Source organism: Lepisosteus oculatus, chromosome 6 (genome assembly GCF_040954835.1).
Source record: "Lepisosteus oculatus isolate fLepOcu1 chromosome 6, fLepOcu1.hap2, whole genome shotgun sequence".
Classification (NCBI taxonomy): domain Eukaryota; kingdom Metazoa; phylum Chordata; class Actinopteri; order Semionotiformes; family Lepisosteidae; genus Lepisosteus; species Lepisosteus oculatus.
The window spans coordinates 22,887,707-22,904,700 of record NC_090701.1 but is presented as its reverse complement, the minus strand read 5'-3'; the positions used below and the strand labels follow the sequence as shown (position 1 = coordinate 22,904,700).

Sequence of the window (16,994 nt, the reverse complement as noted above, 5' to 3'; positions counted from 1 at the left end):
TACTGAGAGACTGCCCATGGTTCATAGTAAACACTAATTATACCTCACTTGAAAGTCCATGTAAACTCAGCACTGATAGCCTGAACATTGGTGATAATAACAAACACATGTTCCAGAGCTCCAGTGTGTTCATGGGGGCTCACTTTGATATATTCAGCATGGGCCCCCTGATCTTTTATTAACCTGTTTAATTTACTTCTTAAATTAGAAAAATAATCATTTCAGACAAATCCAAGGACTCTAAGCTTCCTTCCAGCTAAGCATAATGTTCTATCTCTAGAGATCTTACCTTAATATTCACTTAAAAAAACCCAAAAGTTTTAGGTCAGGGGTCGAAGAGTTATGTATGAACAACGCACAGATGGTTGTTGTGTTACGGATTACTGCAAAACACAGTAGGCCTTCTGTATAGTCTTGGCTGCAGCAACAAAATGAAAAAAACAAAACAAAATCACTGGGATTCTACCAAACAGCTCATAATTCTTATTTCTTCAAATAGAGAATCTTACAGGTATATTTTCATATGGGCAGCACATACAAACAAAACGTAATTTGCAGTTGTGTCATTGAAATTCTTATCTCAGCACTGAACTTCCATATCAGACCAGCAAAACACTATAATTAATTATTTCCTTACACTTACAGTATATACAGTAGTGCTTCTCTGGACACTCCACTCAAAGCACTTTACAGGTAATAGGGACGCCCCTCCACCACCACCAATGTGCAGAACCCACCTGGATGATGAGAAGGCAGCCATAATGCACACATTACACTCACCACACATCATGTACAGTGCATAGAAAAAGTATTCACATCCCTTGGACTTTTTCATATTTTATTGTGTTTTGCCACTCATCAACATCAATACTCTATAATGTCAAAGTGGAAAAGAAAATCCAGACATTTTACTAAAGTAATTAAACAAAAATAAAATAAAATAATTGAATGCATAAGTATCCCCCTCTCCCCAGATTTAATATGTGGTAAGACCATATTTGGCTGCAATTACAGCTGTGAGTCTCTTGGGGTAAATTTCTATCAGCGTTGCACATCTTGACGCTGGAATTTTTGCCCATTCTTTTTGGCAAAATTGCTCAAGCTCCATCAAGTTGGATGGGAACCGTTTGTGAACATCAACCTTTAAGTAATTCCACAGATGCTTAATTGGAATGAGGTCTGGGCTTTGACTGGGCCACTCCAGGACATTAACCTTTTTGGTTTTATGCTACACTGGAGTGGCTGTATGTTTTGAGTCATTGTCCTGTTGGAAGATGAATGCTCTTCCAAATCCCAGTGCTCTTGCGGATTGCAGTACGTTTTCCTCCAGGATTTTTCAGTACTTAGCTCCATCCATTTTTCCTTTTATCTTTATGAGGTTTCCAGTCCTTGCCGCAAAAAGCATCCCCAAAGCATGATGCTGCCACCACCATGCTTCACTGTAGGTTTGGTGCTCTCAGTGTGATGTGCTGTGCTTAGGATTGAGGCCCAAAAGTTCAATTTTGGTCTCATCAGATTGTTGAGTCTCTCACATGCCTTTGGGCTATCTCCAACCAAGATGTGATATGAGTTTTTTTCAACAAAAGCTTTCTTCTTGCCAACCTCCCGAACAAGCCATATTTATGAAGTTTGTGTGCTATTGTTGTCTCATGCACAGTTTCTCCCACCTCTGTCACGGAGGATTATAACTCCTTTAGAGTTGCTGTAGGCCTCCTGGTGGCCTCCCTTACTACAGCTCTTCTTGCACGGACACTCAGTTTTGGACGGCCAGTTCTGGGCAGATTCACAGTTGTTCCATATTTTCTCACCTTTTTAATGATGGTGTGTGATTCACTGTGCTTCTAGGTATTTTCAATGCCTTGAAAATGTTCGTATATCCTTGTCCTGACTGGTATTTTCCAAGAACCTTGTCTCCGATCTGCTTGGAATGTTCCTTGGTTTTCATGGTGTAGTGTATCCTTGGAAATGCACTAAGTGGGGAAACTCCCAGACACGGGTTTATTTATTCTGATATCATGTGAAACACCTCAACTGTACACCGGTGGACTCCAATCAAGTAATTCTGTGAGTTGGTTACTTCAGAGGTAATTTAGGTTTGTCAAAGCAAGGGAGTGAAGACTTATGCATTCAATTATTTTCTGTTTTTTTATTTTTAATTAATCTAATAGAATGTCTGGATTTTTGTTCCACTTCTCAGTTAAATACATCATGGTTCCATGCCGTAACACAATAAAATGTGAAAACGTCCAAGGGGGGTGAATATTTTTTATAGGCACTGTATCAGTGGGGAGGAGAACAGAGTGATGATGCCAATTCATAGATGGGATAGTTAGGAGGGCATGATTGGTAAAGGCCAATGGTACATTTGCCCAGGACACCGGGGAAACACCCCTACTCTTTTCAAGAAAAGCCCTGGGATTTGTAATGACCACAGAGAGTCAGGACCTCGGTTTTACGTCTCATCCAAAGGACGGCATCTAAAGTATGGTGTCACTGACACCATGCAGGGGCACTAGGACCCATACAGACTGCATGTTGAGGGCCCCCTATTGGCCCCACTAACATGTCTTCCAGCAGCAACGTCAGCAACCAGGATGTCTCCCTTCCAGGTACTGGCCAGGCTCACACCTTTGCACACACATAATGTATGGCTATAGTGTAAGGGCTATATAAGTGAGTAGATAGTGAATTGGGCTATATAAGACAGCAGTTATATCACCCTGCAACTCAGTGGATTGCTAGTTATGAGCTGCAGGGTGCTATTGCTGCTGGCTTACTGTACATAGCCCAATCCGCTATATACTCACTTATATAGCCCAATACACTATAGCCCAATTATCTCAGAGACATGCAGACTCCAGAAAAATAGAAGGGTATATATTCAACTCTTATTTTCAAATCCATTCATTTGTAGACTTATAAGAAAAGTTTTATTGATAATTAAACAAAAGCAAGGTTGCAGCAAGCATCTTTAGGACGAGGTTACTGTCATGATTGTAGTCCCTCCTCCTTAAGGGCGCTCCGGCTCTTTTCACTTTGGACTTAATTCTGTGCACCTGCCCCTTGTTCCAGCCTCCTTCCCGATCCCCTTAAAAGCCAGACACTCAGTCAGTTCAGGGCTCTGCATCTGATTTCCATATCGTGCAAGCCCGGGTCCTGATGAGTCTGGCTCCGTCATGTTTTTAAGTCTCTGTTCCCGTTCCTGTTCCCCCTGCCAGTTCCGACCCGGTTCCTGGTTTTAATCTCCTGGATGGATCGCCTGGCCATGGATTTACTCTTGTGTTTTTGGATTCCCCGTCTGGATTACTTTTGGATTGTTTGCCTCGGCCACACCTCCCCAGTGCACCAGCGCACTTTGGACACGCCCCCCTGTTTTCATCCCCGTATTCCTGCATGACCTTTTTCCCCGGTGTTTCCTCACTACTTCGGATTGTGTCGTCCACATAGGGTCCGGAAAGAACTAATCGTTATAGTTACCCTTCCAATTCACTTGTATGGAGAAAATGTCAACAACCAGCTCCGTATTTCTACAATAGACAATTAGCAGGACCAACACTGCATTGGAGTAGACTGAAGGACTGTACCTTATGTAGCCATGGTTTGGAACATTCAAACCTTCACTTGCCCTGTAGTACAACGATACAGTTTAACACTTCACATGTGCCTGAAAGTATTGCTATCTGTTTTTCTAGAAATCTTCTATTTTTTTTACAAAGATTATACATATAAATAATTGTGATAAAAAATGTCTTTCAATATCTGTAATATACAATCTGTTGTTAAGAAGTGTAAGTGAGTTTACAATGAACTACATATGCTTTATTCCATCCATCCCCTTCATCCATCCCATCCATTCATCAGCCATATCACCCTGCGACTCACAACTGGCAACCCACTGAAGTTAAGCCTGGTCAGTACCTGGATGGGAGACCTCCTGGGAAAAACTAAGGTTGCTGCTGGAAGAGGTGTTAGTTGGGCCAGCAGGGGGCGCTCACCCTGCAGTCCATGTGGGTCCTAATGCCCCAGTATAGTGATGGGGACACTATACTGTAAACAGGTGCCATCCTTCGGATGAGACGTAAAACCGAAGTCCTAACTCTCTGTGGTCAATAAAAATCCCAGGGTGCTTCTCGAAAAGAGTAGGGGTGTAACCCTGGTGTCCTGGCCAAATTTCCCATTGGCCCTTCCCAATCATGGCCTCCTAATAATCCCCCTCTATGAATTGGCTACATTACTCTACTCTCCTCCCCACTGATAGCTGATGTGTGGTGAGCGTTCTGGCGCACTATGGCTGCCGTCGCATCATCCAGGTGGATGCTGCACATTGGTGGTGGTGGAGGGGAGTCCCCATTACCTATAAAGTGCTTTGAGTGGAGTGTCTAGAAAAGCGCTATATAAGTGTAAGCTATTATTATTATTATTATTATTATTATTATTATTATTATCCATTTTCTATCCAGTTCATCCCATTTTAGGGCTGCATGAGAGCCAGAGCTTATCCCAGCAATCGAAAGGCAGGGTACACCCTGGATGGGAAGCCATTCGCAGGGGAGACACACAGACACAAACACAGATACACAGTATACACACTCACACCAAGACCAATTTTCCCAGAAGCCAATTAACCTACTGTACATCTTTGGACTGTGGGAGCAAACTGGAGCACCTGGAAAAAACTCCGCACAGATGGCACCCCAGGTCTGGAATTGAACCCAGGGCTCCAGCGTTCAATTGCAGGCAGTTATACTACTCACCTTGCCACCCTAATATGCTTTATTGTTTTGAATTATTGCATCAATGTAGTCCTAACTTAACATGTAGCATTTATGCACTGAAGAGGTTTAGGGTGTTCGATGTAACATCAATTCCTTGTATTTACGGTATTGTATATAACACTTTTCACCTCAAAGGATGCCAATAAGCACCATATATAAAAGGGGACCCATTTCATCCACCACTACACAGCAGCACCCATTTGTGTGATATGTGACTGCCATTATGCTAGTTACTCATCAGAAGCCGTACTAAACCTCACTACAGAGCTGATGAGGTGGAGATGTCTAGACATCCTAGACTTAATACAGTCTTTTTTTAAAGGGCTTTTATTTAACTGGTTCTGTGGGCCCCTAGGCTTTCCTACTGTATTCCATACCCCCAGCTGCTGTCTCCTCTCATCTCAATGTAAATTAATTATTTTTATAATTATTTTTATTATTATTATTATTGGGGAAGGTCTGGTAGTCCAGATAGTGCAAGCTCAAGCTAGAATTTAGTCAGGCACCAGGGTAACACTCCTGTAGTAGAGTGTCCCCAGTCACCATACTGGGGCATTGGCTATACTGTATCTATAGTAACTGGTCCAGAGGGTTCAGTATTCTTTACTGAAAAATAATAAAGTCTCCTCTTTACATTGAGAAGAAAAGTGCTATTAATGCCTCTCTTAAGGTAGAGGTGTACATGGTGTTCTGGACTTTGGGTTTCTGTAGGTCATTGACTCACCAAACGAGATGTTGACTTACTGAACCATATATATTATAAACTGCTGTGCACAAGTCTTGGAAATTTTGTTTTGCTCTACGCTAAACATTTCTTTATACAGAAACACAACTGTATGGTGAAATTCTGCTGAAATGTTAGACAATTTTGTGAAGCTAACATTCTAATCAAATCAATCTGTTCTGTTTAACCTGGATAAGTCTGTATGTCATACAATATAAAATAGCCTTTTAGCTTTATGGATCTATAGAGATGTGTCATATTTATTTAATTGGTAAAGGTGATTCACTAGTTAATACAACATTTCATGTGGATGCTCAGATTTTGAAGATTCTGATTAATAGTGATTTTAAACTGTGCTTAATGACAGGTTTGGTTTCTTTTTACGTAAACTAAGCTGTGTTCATAACAGTCAAAGCTGTAATAATACTATAAAACTTTAACTGAGGCTCTGAGTATATTGTTGATGTTCATAACACATATCTAAGCTCCTGCTTGTGTCTAGGATGACTTTTGCACAGCAGTGTGTCTGATTAACAAAATGGCAAAAGTATGAAATATAGAAACAAGCAACACTATCATCGGGTTAATTACAGGACTGTATATCTTTTTTGTTTTCACAAAAATCAAGATGTAATGAAAACACTGACCATTGACTCTTGTTCTCTACCAGGAACTTGAATGAAACCAAAAGTTCCTTACAGTAATAAACTTTACAGGGACACTTGTGAGTTGCTGGGAGAGAGATGAAGACTAATTGAATGCACTAGCATTAAAGGCATGATCAGAGAGGTTTGTGGACACAGGAAGGATTCAGTTAATTTTAAGGAAGAAATAATTCTGTAAATGACCTCAAATGTTTACTGTGGATCTGAAATATTCCTTTTTAAAAAACTTTTTGCATGAACATTGGTTTACAAAATGGTAAATGTTAGTACTATATTGCCATTTTACTTAAAATAAAAAATGTTGTGTAAAATGGTGCTCTCCATGTTACAAAAACAATGTTTCTACTTTGGAATCATATACAGGTACTTTCCTGAGCTTCATAGCTTGTGGACACAAATGGAAAATACATGGTAGTACAGTACATTTAAAACAGAGAACAGGAGGTACTTCTTTTCACAAAGGATTCTGCAAGTGTTACTGTAAATTAACTACCCAGCCACGTTGTTAAACCCTGACGCCATGGATTCCTGCAAAACATAGCTGTATAATGCGTTCCAATCAATAAGCTACTACCTATCCAATAAACAGTATTGATGGACCAAATGGCCTCCACTTCTTTGTAACTATTCTTAGTTAAACCTCAGAGGTAATAGGACCGAACAACATGGATACTGTTAAGAAGTAAGAATGGCTGAGATCCTCAGATCACTTAGATCTTTTAGAGTTCCCCCTAATAACTGGGTTACAAAACAGGCTCTTTCATCCATCCATTTTCTAACCGCTTTACAAAATAGTGTCATGCTGTAGCAGCAATTGGGCCAAAGCAGGATACACCATGGATGTGACAGACACAAACAGCGCACACATTCATACCCAAATCATTTTCCCCTGAAGTCAATTAACCTACCAGTAGGTCCTTGGAAGGAAACTGGAGGACCAGGAGGAATCTCAAAGGAGACAAACACAAGGAGAACATACAAACTCCACACAGATAGCAACCAAGGTCCTCAGTGCTGCGGCTGCAATACTGACCAATGCACTGCCCACAGGCTCTTTGACGCGGTATAATTTCTTATTTTTGTACGCTGGTGCATTGCATTACTTTGTTCCACCTTTATTTTCATTGTAGTCAAAATCATACACGGAACACGATGGTCATAATTAGTCTGCGCAAGCATTCTGGCTGCCGATAAATAGTATATATAAAACAACAGAAAAGTGTGGCTTGTACTCTCCCTGGTACTATACGTTGTGATAACACGCGGAGGCTAGCTGTCTGTATCAGTATGGGGGAAAAAAAATTCCGAAATAATTATTGAAGAATTAAACAAATGGAATGTTAGTAAAAATAAATGTTGTAAAAATAAAAAAAGTGTTCCTTTTAAAATGTCCGATTATACTGCATATTTATACAGTGTTTCTTAGAAGACATTAGTCTAAAATGTTATTAACAAATCCACAGGAGGACGACAGTGGGAATAGCATATCAGTTTTCATTTTGAATTGTAATCTAAAAATCATTACATTTCGTTAATACATTTAATTAAAAAATGAACAGAAAAGTGAAATTCAGTAAAAGCAAACTAAAGTAAAACTAAATCACTGAAAAGATATAGGTACATCTTAACAAGTCATAATTTAAGAATTTTCGTAGCTGATGTTTTAGTAGTAGAGTAACAGAACAGAGTATTTGTGGTTATTTAGTATTTCATAGAGTATATAATGCGTACTTGACGGATATAATTAAGATAATTTTTTCTAAAACATTTGATTAGCTTTAACCCCCCCCTTTAATTTCCCCTCTTTCATATTCGAAATTATCAATCCTGACACTACTTAAAGCATTAAACAAAAATGACATTTTGATTTTAAAGGCATGATATAATATTTAAATTGGTTTTGAAAAGTCACCGCACGCCAACATAAATTGCTAAATGCTTAATTCAAGTGTCAGATCTCCCATGATAATAAAAAACTATTCTGGAGCCTCACTGAAGTTCAAAGATGCCAAATAATTTCACAACCCAGTTTAGCTTCCACTGGCATTTAATCGTTACCAGATGTCACACACAAGTTCATTACTATTACTTAGTAAAATAAACCCTACAACAAAAATCTGTACAGTGAAAACTGGTAAAAGCAATTAAACTGCTAGGTACATACATTATAAAAACATATATATTCCATACTTTTCCACTAATATTTTGTATAAAAGTATTATGTCGATACATACCTTTCATTGTGGTTTTAAGATGCACGGTAAAAAAAGGAGAAAAACGTCCGTTGTGGAAAACGTTATTTTAATGCATTTTCTATTGCATTCGCTTCAAAGAATTCCCTTTGAGAGTGCAACCCGTGTTAGTGTTCATTAAAAAGAAACTAAATCTCCCGTTAAGAGTAGCGTATCTTCCAGTTGATTCAAAAAAAAGAAAGATGAAGGCACCATATAGATTATAATTGCATCTCAGGCTCCTTTCCGTCAAAACTCCATTCCCACGACCAACTGTGTACTGTATGTAAGTCCTGCTGCCTTTTTTTTTAAAAAAAACTTTTCCAGGTTCAGAACTTTTTTCTTTACAATGCCACTAGTCCCTACATTAGAGTACTGGGTTCCGGTATTGATGTTTCTCCTCCAACTCCGCTGGCTACAATCAGAAAACCACAAAAATGTCAAACTAGAAAGGAAGTCCCAAGTCTGCAGGCATTCGACTAAACCACGTGTTTTCTACATCTGTCTGATCCCCCTAGTCTCCGTTTCTTAAAGGGGAAAAGGTGAAGATCTCCAAAAAGTGTAAATCCTAGGACGTGCAGAGTCTGCGAAACCGGAGATGCGATTAGATTACCGCTCCGATGGAGCTGTCCTTGTGGTAAGAAATCTGGGACTCATTAAGCACTTTTTTTAATTTAGGACGTCACCATATCCAAATCCAAACCCTGCTGCAAAATTACACAACAGTATACTCCTTCGTTTTTTCTATGGAAGAGTTCCATCCATCCCCCGTCATCAGAAATGCGTTTAGAAAAGTTCTTAAACAGGACAAGATGTTGAAGGCAAAACGGGGGCATTAAAAATCACCCATCTCATGCAGGTTAAAAAAGTGTGAAATCATGAGCTTCATCGGTTTTGTATTTACAGGCTAACACAGACACCTCCGGATGTAAGTATTTGCTTAACAGCATATGTGAAATCGGCTCAAACCATTTGCTGCGTAATTGCGCGTGTAATTACTAGGTTGGAATTTCTGTTATCAAAATAAATGTCTTTTAAATCATTGATATTAGTGTATCTTAATGCAAAACAGACGTGAGCTCTTATGGTTGAAGGACTTTAAAATCATTCAGTCCATGTCTGTGAAGACTTAACGTAGTCAATATTAGAAACTCTTTAAACATTCTAAACTCATGGGAACGCGCATTACAGCAGAAATAATAGTAGTGATAATTTAATTTGTGTAGAATTTGGTATGGCATTAATCTCAAAGGATCCCAAATTGCTTTACATGTAGAATGGTCCCTCCTTCGTATGCCATTTACAGTAAGTGAAGCACCTACAGTATAGCACCTGGGTGGCACATTGACGGTCAGTCAGACCAATTCGAACAGATCTGAGAAAATGACTTCACCAACTGAATTTAAAAAAAGCACGAAAGTGTTGTGCAGGTTCAGTTATGCAGGCCCAGGAGGACTGTAGCTAGAGCACCAGGGTTAACACCCCTACAGTGCCATGAGATGTTCAATTACCAAATTGATCCAAAAGGGGTTTAAAATGAACACCTTTGGTCACCACCATATCAAGGCACTGCGTTGGAGATTTTAGTCAAGAGGGAGGAGTTCTACCTTCTGGTCCACCAATACCACTTACAGCAGCAACATGGCTTTCCTTGGAGGTTTTCCATTTAATGGACAGCTTTGCAGTCTTGTCCTGTGGTGAACGTGAATAGAAGTAGAACCCTAAAAGTAAATACAATTTGTAAGACATTAATCTTAGTTTATGATAGAGTTACATGGCTTACAACAGTATATTGGGACCTTCAATATTATAAATTAGTTTCAAACTCTTAGCGGAGATTTAAAAATAATAATATATATTTTTATCTTGCAGAAATGCAAAGCATCACGTATTGTTGTACAACTACAGTAGAAGGTGAAGTGAAAAAAATTAGATTACAGAAGAAAACCGAATCAAAGTGCCATATAAACAGCAGGTAAATAAACAATATAAATTCTAGTCAAAATAGAAATGGCAATTATAAGACAAACTTAAAGAAAATGCACCGTGTCGAGGAAATTTAACTATCAAGGAAGCCACAAGAGAGAGTTCTCACCTGAGTAAGGTCTTTATTTCAATATTGCAATATTGGGAGCCCTGCTGCCACTTCGCAAAGTGCAACCAGAGACTCAATTTGTTACAAGCAGTACAGGGTTTTTATAAGACGTTGCGCTGTAAAAAAGTTCAGCACTTGGTCCCTTCTAAAACTTCCCCTTTCTCTAAGAGAAAACAAATTACATCATAGAGCGAGAGAAGAAGCACTAGATTTGTTATTCAAAGCTTATCAGTTACTTTCAGCTAATTCTAATGACCCAGACAGCATATATTGTTTTGGTACATTGTCTTCTAAACTAACCTAAACAGTGTACTTTGTTGACAAACTGTTTTCATCTAAAAGCACCAATATATTTTTTGCAAAGCTCTCTACATTTTTAATAATCAATTTACTTATTAGATTTCCACTTCAACCGATACTCTGAAAATGAGCAAAAAGTGCTTTTAAACAAAATATAGTTCAAGAGTTTAAGAAATCCATCCGTTTTTTTAACCACTTCATCGAATTCAGGGTTGCAGAAGACCCAGAGTGTATCCTGGAAAAAAAATGTGTGAAAAGCAAGATACACCCTGGACAGGACAGCAGTCCTTTGCAGGGCAGACTGACAGATACAAACAGACACACACACCAGGTCCAATTTTTCCAGAAGTCAATTAATGTACCACAAGCTTGTTGGACTGTGAGAAAACAACGGTGAGAACATACAAACTCCACACAGATAGTACCTCAGGTCCAGAATTGAACACAGGGCCCCAGCACTGCAAGGGAGCAATGCTAGCTACTTTGCCACTGTGCCACCCTGCCTGGAAGATGACAAAATTAAATAAACATTTCAGTCAGAGTAATCTGGATGTGGGTAGCCAAATTGAAAACTTTGTGAAATATCAGAAGAGTAGAGTTTAATGGTAATTTCCAATAGTCTCAGTCCCAAATCAAGAGGCCCGCAGATGGTTATCACTACATTGTACCAGCAACATGCAGGATGCAGTGTACACCCTGCTCTTTGAGTAGCTGCTTATATAGGACAAGAACATGAAAAATTCTTAGCAAAATTATTTTAAATACTTAAGATTTACGCTGTACATTCATGTTACAGGTGTCAAATTGCAGCCAAGCTTTGAACTTGACTGGAGGGCTGTTTTCAAATATTTAGAAAAAGTTTATCATTGTTTTCCTCAGTCAGTGAACTTTGTTAGTTATTACAGTAGTTGCTGTAGAACATTGCTGTTATTGTCATCCATAAGAATAACACATGTAACCTCCAATTTATATTTTTAAACAGGTTGTACAATCTTGGATTATATAACAACCATTGTTCTATAGCAAAAAATACTATATTACTGTAAGTTTCCAAAACCAAACAGAACCCAGTATAGAAACAGAAGGCCAGGATACAGTCATGTTAAGATTCCATGAACTCCAAAGAGTGTGAAAATAACTTGACTGATAACAATTTGATGGAAAAAAATACATAGTGTTTGTAAAATTATAAACCAAATACATACTGTATTATAAAGGAAAGCATTAGGGACCTAGGCATTTTCAGTATTGCTTTGTTGTTTTTACCTAATAAATCTGTAACAGCAGTCTGAACCATGTTTTGAAAATTAATATAGTAAAAATGTAGTTAGTTCTGCACTGTGTAATTACTGTACATTACTGCTACTTTAAATCTCAGGCAAATTTAAACCAAATTTAGATTTTTAAACCAATATTTAACCAAATTAAAACAAATCATTGGAAAAAAATGTGACTTTACCCTGTTACTCCAAAACAAACAAGTGAGGAGTTGGAGCAGAAACAATGAACCTATTCTAAATAAAATAGTTAATGTATGCAAAACTAGTTCATGCAAAAACTTTTAGAAAGTTCTCAATGTATATGCAAATCCTGTAAATAACAGGACTAGAAAAGCAATTCAATTTTTATCTTTTTTTTTAGATAAAAGTATTTTAGAAGTATACTGAAAGGTCACTGAGGTCTGTACATTATTCAGGAGCATGCAGTTGTTTTCTCTAATTTCTGACAAACATCTCTGTATTTAAATTTGTGAAGAAACATACTGTATGTAAAACATGGCCAAAGGGTTTGGTAATTAATTACTGTCTCTCTCTGAAACATGGTGTGACTGATAGATGGCTCACTTCATACAGACCCCTTTTTCATTAAAGAAGAGTCATGGGGGGTTGAGTGCTGTCAAGTCAGTATCAACTCATGGCGACCCTATGGAAAATTCCACCATCACTATCCATAGAGTTTTCATGGTAAGACACAGAAGTAGATTGCCAGGCCTGTCTTCAACACAGATAGCACAAGTGGTGTTGCTGTTGTCACAGATATGTGACCCTACACCACCCCATACTGCTGCTGCTCAGTATGGGTTATAAGAGAACCTTGCACCCAACATGGGACATGAACCCACTGCCCTGAGATTATGAGTCTCATGCTCTACCAACTGAGCTAGTCAGGGTTATAAAGAAGAGTTGTACTGTTCTGTATCTCAGTTTTCCATTTCAGTTATTTGGATGTTGTGCATCCTTTTACATGTGATTTAGGTTTTTCTTAAATCAAGAGTTGACTCAGTGAAAAACTGTTCCTGTAATACTGTTGTACTGTTACTATAAATGTAGGTCATGGAAAGATGATTAATAGTGTACTTGTAACTGTACAAACATTGCAAAAATCTGAAAAGACATAATTTTCAACACTGTAAAAGAGGGGGTGGAGATGCTTGTTAGTATCACATATACTCATTTCTAGTATAACCTTTGCATAAGTACAATATTCTCTAGCCTCCACAGAGCTCATCCTAGCATTAGGCTGTGAGACATTTCTTATGAAGCTGTATTTATTGGACTAAAATACTATTTTTGAATACCAAGGCAATCTTTAATGTTGTTTTTATCTTTTGTAGATATTTTTTATGAGTTGGAACATTTCAGTTAGTTCAACTAGTGTCTTTGGGTTTTTTGTATCCCTTATGTTAATTTCCCAAAATTCTTTTCAGATTTCTGATTAGCAGTTTTCATGGCAAGTATCAAAGAAACACTGTCATCTAATAAATATAACAAAGGATCATTCTAGGGAAAGGGAGGAAATTTTGCTTCTACGACATAGTTTTTCTGCTTCCTATCTTCAGTCTGTATTTAATTAGTTCTTCCTATGTTGTTGTTGGGATTTCAGAGATTAGAGTTATTGATTTTTGTGGCTAGAGGTTGCGTTGACTGCCTTTCTATAACATATGTGAAGAGTGCTTCCATTTGTCTGTCAGTCTCTTTGACCGCAATACTTTTCAGCAGTTTTCAAGAGTGTTTTGTAGAGTTTAGACAAAGTAAGAAGCACACTTAAAAGAGTGCAAGTATTCTTGGTGCTTTCTTTAAATGTAGTACATTAGATCTTTATTTTGGGTTTATTCTAGACCTACTTCTAAGATGTAATTACTGTGTTGCTTATTTCCTCACCCTTTAGTGCAAGTTCTGTCATTTGTTTGCAACTCCAGTTTTTTTCCAAGTAAATTTGATATTTCAGTGTATATTTATCTTTATAAGAATTGAGAAATTCTGTACTTCATATAATTTTATCATGTAACTATGTTTATAAGATAAAGAAAACAGTTGGCTTTGGTAGTTAAAATTTTAAAGTGAAATACTATAGTAACAGAAAAATGAACAACAGTGAAAAATAAATAGAAATGATTTACACCTACAGACGAGAATGTATTTTATTTTTGTTGTAGTCTGTATGATACAATTTCAGAGCATCATTTCCCATTGATTCATATCACATACATAATATCAGCAGTTTACTTCATGAGACATATTACATTTATATTCCTGAGGAATGTTCTCAAGCTCAAGAACACCACTGCCATGTTCCAGGAGGTTGCATTTAACTTTACGTTAATAGCCCACCCAACTTGTGCAAAATGCAGAAGGCACAATGTGCCTAACAGAAATTATTCAAATTTGTTGCACATATTTATTGATGGAGGTGTCACAGTGGCACAGTGTTTAGGATTTCTGCCTTGAAGCACTGGGGACCTGTGTTCAATTCCATCATCTGGGGTTTTCTCCATGTGCTCTAGTTTCCTCCCACAAAAAAAAAAGACGTGTTGGTAGGTTTCTTGGCTTCTGTAGATGTTGGCCCTGGTGTGAGTGTGTGCATGTTTGTGTCTGTGTGTGCCCTGCAATAGATTTGAGTCCTGTCCAGGGTGTATCTCACCTTGCACTCTATGGTCCACAGGATAGTCTCCAGGCCTCCGTGATAAGCAGCTGTTGACAGTGATGTGATGATGATGATAATGTGAATCAGGGATAGCCCTGACTGAAGGCCCTAGGCAAGATCTTGGAAAGGGGCCCTTCCAGATTACAATTTGTTCATATATTACTATCATCAGCTCCCACCCCAAATGTATTTTACTATTTAGAACAATTAAATAAATTAATTATATAACTAGAAAACTTTTATTAACCTACCATGAAGAACACATAATAACAAAGAATAAATAACTTACAAGCAAGAACAAGAAGCACACATTTTACTAAGATAACGTATTTTAATATTGAAGTCATAACATGAAACGTAAATCTGTTCATTTGAAACACATCTCAGTAGTCTACATGTCAACCTAGAAAATTTGGCTTGACTACCGTTCACTAGTTATGTGGATCTGAAAGACTCAAAACCAAATACAAATGCATTATAACAGTGACTTGATTTGACATACCTCTGTTTTGAGATCGGTTATCCTGCTCTTTTTTTCAGAACTTTTTCTCAGCGCACAATATATGTCCTTTTGGCGGACGATGTGCTTTTACCAGTGGCAACTATATGATTTTAATTTTAAACCATTATAACATTGTTTGCATGTTAGATGCAGTGAAAGATTAATACAATTGATAAATTCAATTTCAATTTTCAATTTCAAGCTTTATTGTCCCCTAGGGGAAAGTTGTTTTACAGCATAAACACTACACAATGACAATACACATGATCATCACAACATTTACTACTTTCCAAAATTAAATGAACAGCATTCAGTGTAGCAGCAGCTGAAACAGCACTGATATCCTAATTTTACGGCAATGATGAAACTCATTTACTACTTTTGACTCATGTCTGAATGTGCGGATTAAAAAACAATTATATGTTGTGTTGCACATTGAGAGTGCCCCCTGGTGGCCACAGGGCCCTAGACAGTCGCCTAGTTCGCCTAAACCAAGGGTGGTAGTACTGTAGTTCAGGTGGGTAGCTGCGTCAGCATGCGTAGGCTGCAAAGGAACAAGTAATAGGTTTATTCCATGCTGAAAAAAAGAAGAAAGAGAACACAACGTTTTGGCTGTGGAGCCTTCTTCAGGTGGGCCTGATATTATTTATGATTTGAATATTACCAAATACTTCACTCAAGAATTCACAAAATACTTAATGGCACTAACAAGGTCAAACCAGAATAGTTTATTCAGAATGAACTGTTGAGTATAAACCAGAGAACAGAAGTGGACACCAAGGCCAGGACTTCCTCTCATACCCTGGATGAGATGAATCAGCAGGGTGAGATTTTGAGAGCTAGGCTTCCACCTAATGAGCAACATTGGCTGAATGTAACCATCATTTGTGACCTTCCATGTGTTTAATATGTTAAATAAGTGGCAGTCTGAATGTAGGAGCAGACAGTTATTGAATACATAACATACATGTGTGAAAACACATTTTGATTTTGCTTTACTTCTGATAAGGCTAGTTACAACCTTTACTTAAAGTAATCTGTAAAAAGAGAAGTACCATTGGTGGAAAAAGATTATTTGATTCTTTATTATTCCTAGGCAGAAGGTAGACCTTACTGGGGAAAGCTCCCCAGTGTTTGAGACAGTGTGGAAACCAAGAAGGTAATCTTTGGCATATTTTCTAATAAGGCTTTTCTGGATAGATTTACATGGGACCCTGGACAATATATTCACAAGGAATCCATTTACTCTTTACATTTGAGCAAGCTTGATCCTCATTTGAGGGGTACTGATGAATATCTGTTTGGAGTTATTTTAACTGCAGATAAAAAGGCAATGACAAGAAAATGGCTTCTCAGAGATTTACCAATAATAAATGATTGGATTCAGTTAATAAATTAAATTTATTTAATGGAACAATTAACATTTTCACTTAAATTACAGATGGACAAATTTGTCAAATATTGGTCTAGATAGGTTAAGTACATTTAACCTTTAAAGTCTGAATTTATCGAGATACAGAACAACTGAAACTTGAATAAAGAATGTATATTTACTCTACATACCTTTCCCCTTTTCATAATCATGTAAAACTTATACATCTTCCTTATTTTGAATCTTTATGGTTAGATAAGAAGTGGGTAAAATCATTGTAAAATATTAAGGGAACAGATAACAATAGACTAAATTTACATCTATGATGTATATTTGCACATTTGTATCGTAAAAGGACAGTTGTGTAATGTCATGTGTACTTAAAATGGTTTAATCTGTTCTCTAA

The 16,994-nt window shown here is 37.6% G+C and overlaps 1 protein-coding gene across 1 annotated transcript in view; it reads right to left on the bottom strand.

The window, feature by feature from the left end:
• The window catches only part of colec12 (collectin sub-family member 12), a 131,912-nt gene extending 122,768 nt beyond the window's left edge, over positions 1 to 9,144 (bottom strand). The window contains exon 1 of the mRNA XM_015354420.2: positions 8,399 to 9,144. Within this exon, the coding sequence (XP_015209906.2) occupies positions 8,399 to 8,405 (7 nt within the window). The 5' untranslated portion in view covers positions 8,406 to 9,144. The remainder of the gene's footprint in view (positions 1 to 8,398) is intronic.
• Between the last annotated feature and the right edge of the window lie 7,850 nt (positions 9,145 to 16,994).